The 11,038-nt window shown below is 54.7% G+C and overlaps 1 protein-coding gene across 1 annotated transcript in view; it reads right to left on the bottom strand.

Annotated features, from left to right (window-relative positions):
• The window catches only part of TMEM44 (transmembrane protein 44), a 22,949-nt gene extending 17,629 nt beyond the window's left edge, over window positions 1-5,320 (bottom strand). Inside the window, exons 1-3 of the mRNA XM_055124791.1 lie at window positions 4,838-5,320; window positions 1,537-1,672; window positions 99-325 (exon numbers count right to left, since the gene is read on the bottom strand). Coding sequence (XP_054980766.1) covers window positions 99-325; window positions 1,537-1,672; window positions 4,838-4,962 — 488 coding nt within the window. The 5' untranslated portion in view covers window positions 4,963-5,320. The remainder of the gene's footprint in view (window positions 1-98; window positions 326-1,536; window positions 1,673-4,837) is intronic.
• Between the last annotated feature and the right edge of the window lie 5,718 nt (window positions 5,321-11,038).

Below are 11,038 nucleotides of genomic sequence, written 5' to 3'. Positions count from 1 at the left end.
CGGGGCTGCCCATCCCACCTGGCCCCTGCAGCCCCGCCACTGCCCCTGTGGCTCTGGGTCTGGCCCCACATCCCCCCGCCACACACACACACACACACACCCGCACCAGCTCTCCCTCCCCTTTGATCCCCGCGGCCTTCCCAGCGGACAGGCCCTCCCAGCGCCTCTGCCCCTCTCTGCGTGGCTCTGACCGGCCAGCCCCGCCGGCTTCCCTCACGGCCGCACACTCACCCGAGCCGGACGTGGACTTGGAGCTGCAGGTGGGGGAGAGAACGGACACGACGCCGACCAGGCGGACGGCTGCTAGGTAGGCCCCGGTGAAGACCTGGGGGAAAGGGTGCAAACAGCTGCCTCACCCCGCACCCAACCTGCCCCTCTCTCTCACACCGCTGCTGCCGGCCGGAGCTTCCAGAAGCTTCTGTCTACCCACCGCTCAGGTGGCTCCCATCCCCATCTGACTGCCGAGGAGCTGAGGAGCTGCCCCGCGTGGCGTGGACAGGGGCAAACGCCCGGCCCTCCTCTTCTCCCACACATGCCCTCCACCACCCAGCCACGGCTCTGCTCTGCAACGTTTGCCTCGTCACTGCATGTCTCTGGGCCTCGGTTTCCTCCTCTGACACACAGGGAGGCTAACAGTGCCGGGACAGCCTGCACCGCGGCCGGAGGAGAGCGAGAAGCGTCACTACCGACAGGTAGGGTCTGGCCCAGAGTGCGAATCCGGCCCTGCTCCTGGGCGGAGGGGACGAGGCGTCTGGCCCCTCAGTGTGAAACGGGTGACGGCAGCATCACGCCAGAGGGGGGTAAAGGGATACGGAAGGAAGGTCCTTCGGGCTGAGTGTCCTTAAGCTGATGAGCATCTCTGGTCGGAAACGAGCAGGGGCTCACTCTGCTCCTAAGCGTGGGACAGCCCCCCCAACCCTATACGCATGTGCTCGCACACACACGCGCACACACACACACACACACACACACACACACACACACACACACACACACACACACAGTGGCCCGTGTCCGAGAGAGCACGGCTCAAAGCCAGGTCTGGGACGCTTCAGATCTGCTGTCCTGGTCCCCGGCCACCCTCCTTCCCATCCGCGTGGGCGAGCATCCAGCCAGAGCCTACAAGATGACCAGCACTGAGGGTCACGCTGGCTTTCTGAGGGACTGTATCTGGAGGCAGATGTCCTCTTTCTCAAAGGGGGTAGAAAAGCTATTTGGGAGCACTGGAATGGACTTGGTAGCACAAGGAAAAAGGAGTTAGGTGCTTTGTAGCGGCTGGGGCCCTGGTTGGAAAAACAAGGACTATTTATTGAGCATCTACTATGTGCCAGTTATTTCAATGTTGGGGGATATGGTCAGGAACACAAGCTCCGGCCCCTTGGGCGCTCCCGTTTCAATAAGCAAAGACCAGCTGGTGAGCACTGGGAGAAAAGCAAAGCAGCTCGAGGGGTCCAGAGCACCCAGGGGAGGAAGGTCACTCTCGAACAGACTCGAAGGATGTGAGCTCTGGGAGGGGGGGCCTCCCGCACCGCGTACCTGGATGGGCAGCTGCTTGGCCAGAATCGCCCCCACGGGGTCACACAGGCTGGCCAGGAGGAAACACACCGCGCCCAGCGCCGACCGGCCCCGTCCGGTCCTGCGGGTACTCTGGACACATCGCAGATACAGCAGCCTGCGGTGGAGGCAAGAGACCGCGCCGGGCAGGCACCAGGGGGATGGTTGAGACTCGCGTCAGCAGAGCCCCAGCCCCCTGATAGCAGTGGGTGTCTTCATGTCCTTTTCCTTCTGTTTTGGGGAACCCCTGGGTCAGGGCTTACTCCTGGCTCTGCACTCAAGCGTCACTCCTGGCGGTGCGCAGAGGATCATACGGGATGTCCGGGATTGAACCCGGGTTGGCCGCACGCCAGGCAAGCGCCCTACCCACTGCACTGTCTCCCGGACCCCATCAGCGGGTGTTTTTGAACCGAGCTGAAGGGGCTTGCGGGTGGGCGGAAGGCTCCGAGCACCCCCCACAGAGCCGTATGCAGGGAGCCTGTGGCGTGAGCCAGACACCCCCTGGCCGGTGAAGAGGAAGGGATGTTTTTCCGCCCGCTAAGCCAGGCTCGAGTTCACGCCACTCAGTGCTGACAAGCCAGCTGTCGGGTTTTATTTTTTGAAAGGAAACAGGAGGGTCGCTGAAAGGAACCCCACGGTGGCGCTCACCCGGCAGGAAAAGGCGACTGTCTCTTTGAACTGGAAGGAAAAAATCCTTCAGGTCCAGGGGGGCTGGGGAGGGGAGGGGCGGATTCCCACTGGGATGCTGGGGTGCGAGTCCCTTTACAGACAGTGAAAGCACCAGTCTCAGATAGCGTCACCCCGGGGCCTCTGTCCCCTTACTGTGGCTCCTGCCCCTTAGTTGCCTCCGTTCCCTCCCAAACCTAAGGATGATCGCGGAGGCCAGGCTGAGCTGGGAGCAGCCAGGGTTCCATCAGCGTCTCTGAGGGTATCTGGGGGAACAGTGATGCTCCCTGCCTCATGCTCATGGAGAAACTGCAGCACGAACCCACTTCTCATCGCTGGAGCCCTTTGTCTGGCTCTGAGTGTGGGCTTTGGGCAACTGGGGGGGAGGGGAGGACAGCGAGTGCCCCACGCCCCTTGACTGGCCAGAGGAAGTCCAAGGCACACAGTGGGAACATCCGCTCTCTATGGGGGTTCTCGAGCTCCAGAAACCGACTCAGGAACAGACTGGGAATTGGAAGCTGGACCCAAACTAGAGCGAATCGTGGTGGTCAGAGTTAGCGCCAAGGTTAAGGTTATTTGCCTTAAGCACGGTGGCAACTACCCAAGTTCAAATCCCACCCAGGGTGGCCCCAGGACACAGAGCTAGGGTGGCCCCCGAGCACCACCGGGTGGGGCTCCCCCAAATGAAATAAAAATAATCTGGTTCGAGCCTCCCCGCCTGCAGGGAGGAGAGAACCCGTGGGATCGAGCCTCCCCACCTGCAGGGAGGAGAGAACCCGTGGGATCGAGCCTCCCCACCTGCAGGGAGGAGAGAACCCGTGGGATCAGGCGAGGTAAGATCTGCAGCCGTTTCCCTGCTCCGGGGTGGACACCGCGGGCTGCCCTGCACTCAGCCCTCGTCCAGCTCCAGGGAGGACGGAGACACAATCCCCGGGCCAGGGCGGCTGAAGCGGGGTGTGCAGGGGGAGGCGCAGGGAAGCTGAGGCCGTTTCTCAGGGACGCTCCTGCACCCCGTAAGCCTGGGCATCGACAGCGGCCTCTGAGGGGATGATGAGGGATGGAGCTAGTGACGTCCCTGAAGCTGGGCGTGTGTCTTTGGCCGGACCGCCTCATTAGCTCACCTTATTAAAATTGGTTTTGTTTAAGGTCACACCGGGTGGGCAGTGGTGAGGGCTTACTCCTGACATTCAGGAATCACATACGGGGTGCCCTCGGGGTGCCGGGGATCGAACTGAACCTGGGTCAGCCATATAGAAGGCAAGCGCCCCAGCGGCTGTATTATTGCTCAGGCCCTAAGCCCACCCCCCCCTTTTTTTTTTTTGCTTTTTGGGTCACAGCCAGTGATGCTCAGGAATTACTCCTGGTGGTGCTGGGGAGACCATATGGGATGCCGGGGATTGAACCTGGGTCGGTCGCATGCTATCGCTCCGGCCCCAAGCCCACCTCTTTCAAACAAGACCTGGGACCCCGATTCTTTGCACTCACCCCAGAAACAGCCGCGTGGCTTTTTCTTCGCGCTTAAGTGTGGGGTCTCTGTGACAAGGTCACAGGCCTGAAGGGGTGACACTGAGAGCCTGCACACTAACTCTTTCTCCGCTGTAGGGACGCACCCCTGAGTCGCCACACCCTTCCAAGCTGGGGACCAAGTGGTCCAAGACCTGGGGACTCATTTCAGACAGACTCACCCTGAAAAGCCTACTGTGGGTGACCACCTGCCAACCCACTCCCGGTGCCGGACAGACTGAGGCAACGGCCTGGGTCAGCACCAGGCCCTCACCACCTGCGCCCTCCCCTACAAAGAGGGCCGTGGGGAAACTGAGGCCAGAGGGACACCCGGCTGGAGTTGGCGAGTTCCATGCTGAGGGAAGTCAGCCGGAAGGGGAGGGACAGACACAGCATGATCCCTTAGATGCGGGATATGAAGGAACAGAACCGGGAATACCACATGCCCAAAGGCGACAGAAACTGAGAACTCGGTGGGGGAGGGAACTGGACAGGGGTGACCGTGTGCTGCGGGAATAGATGGTGTATGAAATCCTTCTAATACCAGTTTATAAACCATGGTGCCCAAAGTTTAAAAAAAATTATTTAAAAAATTTTTTTTAAAAGAAGGAAACTTTGTCCAAGGCCCTTGTCATCTGCCAAGGCTTGGTGGCAGCCCTGAGATAGTACACGAGCCATTACTAAGCGCGGGGTTGGAACCCACTCCATCCCTCCCCGCCCGTCTAGGAGTTGTTTTCCCCCTTCATGTAAGGAAGCGGAGCGCAGAGGTCTCTCTCGTGGCCAGCGCCGAGCAGGAGCCCAGGCGGGGTCAGGCTGACAATAGCCGCCCAGAGCAGAACTCGGGCGCCTTTCACTGCACCACCCGGCCGCCTGCCGCTGGCTCGCAGCCCGGCTTCCCGGGGCTTGGAATCCGGAAAGTGGCGGACTTGCAGAGCTGTTTGGCTCCTGCCAAGGGCTGCGTACCGGCTCCTCCGCCCCCTCCCCGGAGGGTTCCGAGAGCGCAGGGCGGGGGTGCGGGCAGCGAGCTCCCCCAGCCCCCGAGTCCCGTTCGCCACCACCTCCCTGTCCCCCCGGGCCCCCCCAGCCTCCCGGGCCCTGCCGGGGTCCCCCTTACAGCGCGTGGGCGGCGAGCCAGCAGCAGGAGGAGCAGATCCACAGGCCGAAGGAGATGCAGACGCGGTGGCGCGCGAAGCAGCGGTCCAGGTAGCCCCCGTCCCAGGGCGCGGGCGCCTCCCCCATGGCCCGGCTGCCCCCGCGCCCCCTTCCCTGGGACCGGCGGGCCGGAGAGGGGCGCGCTCGGCCCTGCGCTCCCGGCCGGCAGCGGCCGCGGCGGGGACACCGGGGAAAAGTTTCCGGCCCCGCGCGGCTCCCCCACCCCGCGCGCTATTGTCGGGGGTCGGAGGCGGACTGGACGCCGCCCCCCAGCGGCGGGAGCCGGGAGCAGCGGCGGCACAAAGGCGGCGGCCCGCGGATGCCCGGATAGGGGTCACCGTCCCCCACACCGCCACCCCAACCTCCAAAGCCCAGCGGCCACCGCAGGTCACTAAAACTCACTTGGAGCGCGCGCCAAGCCACCGCGTTTGCCAAGCCGCGCGTGCCGAAGCGCTGGTGTGCTGGGGATCTTGGGGGGGAGGGTCCCCGGGAGCACTGGCCAAGGTGAGAAGGGTCTGGGCTGCTCCTAAGGGTCCTACAAAGCGCCGGTGGTGGGCGCCCAGGGAGGAAACACATGCACTGGGGTGCAAATCCCGCGTCGGCGCGCGCGCCCCCTCTTTTCTCAAAGGCGCTCTCTGTCTGCATCCCCCTCACCCCTCCCCCTGTCACCCAAGACGGCGACCCAGCAGCCTGGGAGCCCCAGGACCCCTGCAGTCTCACTTTCCCGTTCAGCTGGTCCACAGAGCTCTTGGCTTGAACACAAACCCCAGCCGCAGTTGGGGCATTTCTTGCAGGTTTTAGTTTGCTTCAAGGAGGTAACTGTATCTTTTTTTTTGTTTTTCTAAGGTATTGTGGCGGTGGCGGTGGCGGTGGGTGGGGCTGTCAATCCATGCCAGAGCCTCACACATGGGGAACAGACGCTTTTGCACTGAACTACAGCATTTCTTTCATTGTCTAAAATAGCACTTCTATGGAGCTGTCATGCTCGCATCATAAACACGCCTTTCGAAGTCTGCCTGTCGATGGCTTGAAGTCTGTCTACGCCGCCAACATCACTTTATTTTATTTACTGGGGGGGGCAGCCTGGGTGTGGTGTGCTGGGGTGGGGCGGATGCCTGCCTGGATGGAACCCGGGATTCCATAGGCAAGGCATGTGAGTTACCACTTAACTCTCCTCCCTGCCCCCAGGACCTAATTTTAGAACATTTTCCTCATCTGCCAAAACCCCAGGACCCAGTTGCTCCCCACCCCTCTCCCCCCGCCCCCCATTCCCTCAGAAACCACAAGTCTCCCGCTCTGTCTCTGGGCATTGGTCTGTTCTGACACCCCACACAAAAGGGATGACATAGCGGGTGGCCTCATTGTGACAGAGGGTCTCACTTAGCGAGTGTGTAAGGTTCATTTATCCATGCTGTATCACGTGCCATGACTTCATTCCATTTTATGGCTAAATAATTAATTCATTGTATAGATAAACCACATTTTATTTATCCACTCATCAGTAGACAGATGTTGTTTTATTTCTTTTTTCCTTTTGGCAATTGTGACCAGCACTGCGATAAATACTTGTGTACCAGTTTTGTGTATTTTACCTTCTCCCGCGCATCTAGCTAGGGGTGAATTGCTGGGGCCCCTTTGTACCTCTACCTTTGTTTTTATTTCCTTGTATAAAGTTGTTCATAATTTATTACATTCAGTATTCCAGCACCAATCCCACCCCCAGTGCACCTTCCCACCACCATTATTTCCAATTTTCCGGATCACCCCTCAAGCCTGCCTCTAGAGCAGGCCCTGAATAATTTATTGTATACTGCTTGTTACAATTTGCTAAGTGATAAAAAAATATTTCCTTAGAAGAAAGTGTGTGGATATTATTGTATATTATTGTATCTCACCATGGAGCCATTAAGCCCTTGGAGAAGAAATTACTAAAACATTGTTACCTGTTAAGCCTTGTGTGTTTATATTTTCTTAATGCACCTCTATCTTTGAAGTCATGAGAAACTGCCAGGCTGTTTTCCAAAGTGACTGTGTTATTTTAGCTATTCATCTTTTTGTTGTTGTTGTTGTTATGACCCTCACAGGAGAAATGCAGCTCTCTCTAGGCAGCACTGTGTGAGAAGGGAGGGGCCAGTGCATTTCTGTTCCCTTTGGGGAACTGAACAGTCTAGTAGGAGAGAGCCCCCGAAAAAGCAACTGGCAAAATGAAAGTCTATTAGTAAAGAGAGGCCTGAGAGAGAATGCAGGGGGTCAAAGCACTTGCCTTGCCTGTTGCTGTCTCCAGTTCAGTCCCTGGCACTGCAGATGGTCCCAACACCACAGGCGACATCCCTGGGCCCAGAGCCAGGAGTAAGCCCCAAGTACAGCAATGTGCAGTGCCTAGGACAGAACTGGGTCAGCCACATGCATCTCTCTGGCCCTGAATATTAATACAGACTCAAAAATTCTTTTTTAAATAGTTAAGGTGGAGGTCAGAGAGGTAGTATAGGGACCCCCCAAGCACTGCCAGGAGTGATCCCTGAGCCCAGAGCCAGGAGTAAGCCCTGAACATGTAGCCCACAATCCCTTGTCTTAAAAAAAAAAAAAGTCAATGTAAAATTCACATAAAACATCATTCCTGGCCCTTTGGACCCTGCTGTGGAGCGAGCATGATGGAAGAGCCCAAGGAAGCGCCCTTGGACTCCAAGCAGCCCACTGAACTAATTCCGGCATGGGACCAGAGACCCCACGGCGCGCTGAAACAGTGGGAACCGGGCATCCCCCAATTCTTTTAACCTCTCTCTCTCTCAACTCCTTCCTCCTGAGCACAGTGCAGGGTCCGCGGTTTTCCTGAGCGCAAAATGGAGACGCCGAGCCTCTCTCTAGGTTTCTCCATCTTATGAGCACCATAAAAGGGTAAAAGTTGTAGTGATGTTATTTCTGGTTGTACTTTCCCTGGACTTTATACAGAAACCCAAAACAGCAGCGGCCGCGCGACCTAATGTCATCTTAGCATCAGCAATATGTAATGGTTCCTTTTTAATGGGTCGGACTTTTGTGGGAGATCCTAACAAGAATAGTAAGTCTGTTGCTGAAATATTGAAGGCAATCAAAGTGGTAGCCATCTCTCTAGACTGAACTAAGCTATATCCCTACGCCGGCTGAGAAGAAATTTTCTTCTTTCTCGGGAAGAAACGCGGCGTGTCGTCAACTACAGTGTGATGTCCATTAAGCAAACAGACCTGGTGGCGTGGGAATGGGATATAAGGGGAAAAATTATGTACATGGAACAGTGGGACGCTGGTGGAATCTCGAGCCGGAGCCGATACCAGCGCAAGACCTTCGGTTCCAGAAACTGCTTGCAGACACTCTACTAGTCTATCAACTAAGCCAGAGCCCCACGCCTGCTGATGACGGGAAATAACCATCCTTTTCGGTTTTTTTTCCCTTGTCAGGCAGCGTGGCGATTACTAAACAGGCGTGAACTCGGTGGCGCGGGGCAAGGGGGAAAAAGAAAAGTTATGTAACAAACAGCGGGACTTAATATCTCTATATTCTTAGCAGTGGAGAACTATCAAATGCCTCCTTGGCAATAGGACTGTCTTTTTCTTTTTTGGGGGAAACCCCAACAACGGTAGTGAGTTGTGTGTTGAAACATGGAATGTAATCGAGATAAGGCGTAAACGAAGTGAAACTTATCACGTACAAGGGTGGGGACTGGGGAGGTGGGAGGGGGCGGCAGGTATACTGGGGGGGTTGGTGATGGAAGATGGGCACTGGTGAAGGGAAGGGTGTTTGAGAATTGTATAACCGACATAATCCTGAGAACTATGTAACCCTCCACATGGTGATTCAATAAAATTAAAAAAAAAAAACAAAAAAACATCATTCCTGTTTCACTTTACACCATTTGCTTCTTTGTCAAAGATTAGAAGCTTCAAGTATTAACATAAGTATTAGGATATACTTGAGAAGCCTCTTCAACAAAGGGTGCTAAGAAGAAAAATGATTAGTCACATGTTAAAAAATGAACACAGACCCTTGTCTCACACTATACACAAAAGTAAATTCAAAATGAATCCATAAGTTATATTGAGAAAAACATAGGCAGAACATTTCAAGACATGACTCTAGAGGTATCTTCAAAGATTCCATGTGACTGGCAAAACAAATGGGACTTAGAGCAAAATACGAATCTTTGCTGAAAAAAAAAAATGAGCAGAATAAATACACCCCACAGACAGGGAGAAAATATCTGCCCACCATTCACCTGATGAGGGGTTAATATCAAGATGTTTAAAACATTTTGTAAAACTGAAGGAAAAAAAAATCAAACAACTCCAACCAAAAATACGGGAGAAGTGATGAACAAAAACTATGTTGAGGAAGAAGTACAGATGGCTAATAGGTATATGAAAAAATACTTGGCACCACTTATCAGGAAAATGCAAATCAAAACCACAAAATACCCTCTCACACTAAGCTATACTCAAAAACAAGAACGAAACAATCCGTGTTGGCGTAGATGCAGGGGGGAGGAGCCCTCACTCACTGCGGCTGGGTTCAACCATTTTGAAAAATAATACGACACATTTCAAAAAGCTAAGACTGAGCTTCCACCTGCCTCAGCAATCCTGCTTCTGAACACCTGCACCTAGGGCCCAAACACTCAATTCAGGAGAAACATTTGCATGTCTGTGTTCATTACAGCATTATTCACAATGGCCAAATCTGAAAACAACCCCCAGAGTCCAAGGGCAGATGACTGGATATATGGTATGTATGCACAATGGCGTATTACCTGAGTCTAAGAAAAGGCAAAAGCATGCACTTTGCTGCTATGTGAATGGATCTGGAGAATATCATGCGGAGGGAAGTGAGTCAGAAGGAGAGGGACAGACCCAGAATGATCTCTCATATGCGGGTTATAAAGAAACTGAGCAAGGGACTAACACATGGCCAAAGGCAACAGAACCTAAGACCTGGTCTACAGACCAGACTTCACCTTGGAGTGGGGCGCAGGGAGAGAAGCTGAATGGGGAGCCCAGGTGCAGGGTATGGTGGAAGGCTGTACGCGCGGAACCTATCGTGAACAGAGCTGTAAATCACGGGGCCTAGAGTGAAAAATGAATAAAGAAATGAAACAATACTATTAGCATTTCTTTTTTTTTAAAAAAAAAATAAAATTGGAATGATACAGAGAGAATATTTTTCCTATTAGCATTTTAATACCGTTTTGTTTTAGAAGGAGACAAGTTATATTAATTATAAAAATAATCAACTCTCCAGTACCGTCTGAGAATTTCAGGATTCTGACCTTCACTTGTTGGTGAGCCGTCAGGTGAAAGGGTCGGAAGAGGGGTGGTCCAGGGGGCGTCCAGGACAACAGGAAGCACAGGAGTCCTACTGGGCACAGGGCTGTGCCTGGCCCACAGTGCTGCCGGGCCCTCACGCTTGTGAACCTTCAGCTGTCTGGGCTGTGTGCACTTTCTTGACACACTTCAAGAAGACACAGCGAGGGTCTGGAGGTATGGCTCAGGGGGCGGAGTATACGCCCTGCCCCCGACATGTGTGAGCCCCCAGGATTGGTGAGGAAACTGCTCACAATCTGATTCTGAGTCTCCTGTGGTCTGAGCACATTTCACTTCCACGACGGCCTCCGCATCCATACTGCTCAGTTAGTTTCCCTTTTATTCAGGCGGCTCTGAGCAACGCCTTTCCTCTCGGTACATCCTCTTCCCCCGCAGCAAGTAGTCCTTTCGGGGGGTACAGGATTACCAAGCGCCCAAGTGTCCCTCCCAGGGATTCTCGGCCAACTGGGTCTGAGAATGTGGGGCTTGGGGATATTCAGGCCACACCTATGATGTTGTGGGGGACCTTAACCTTAACCCTTATACCATCTCTGGGTCCAGAAAGTGAAGGTTCTGCAGGGTGGAAAGTTGAAATGGTTTTCTTGTATCTTTAAAGAGCCTGCTGTGGGGAGAAAGCTCTTACAATAAGGTGGCAGTGCCACCAAACATCCCACTCTCCTCACCAAGAGAAACACAAGCTGCTCTTGGCTCCCTGACGGCGTCCTCAGCTTCCTTCTGGTTTCCCGACAGGCAAGCAGATGACAGGTGTGCAGCAGGCTCTGTCAAGTGGGGGCCGCAGTCCTCGTCATAACAGGCTGGAAGAAATTTCCAAA

Source organism: Sorex araneus, chromosome 2 (genome assembly GCF_027595985.1).
Source record: "Sorex araneus isolate mSorAra2 chromosome 2, mSorAra2.pri, whole genome shotgun sequence".
Classification (NCBI taxonomy): domain Eukaryota; kingdom Metazoa; phylum Chordata; class Mammalia; order Eulipotyphla; family Soricidae; genus Sorex; species Sorex araneus.
This window is presented reverse-complemented; position numbering and strand designations above follow the sequence as displayed.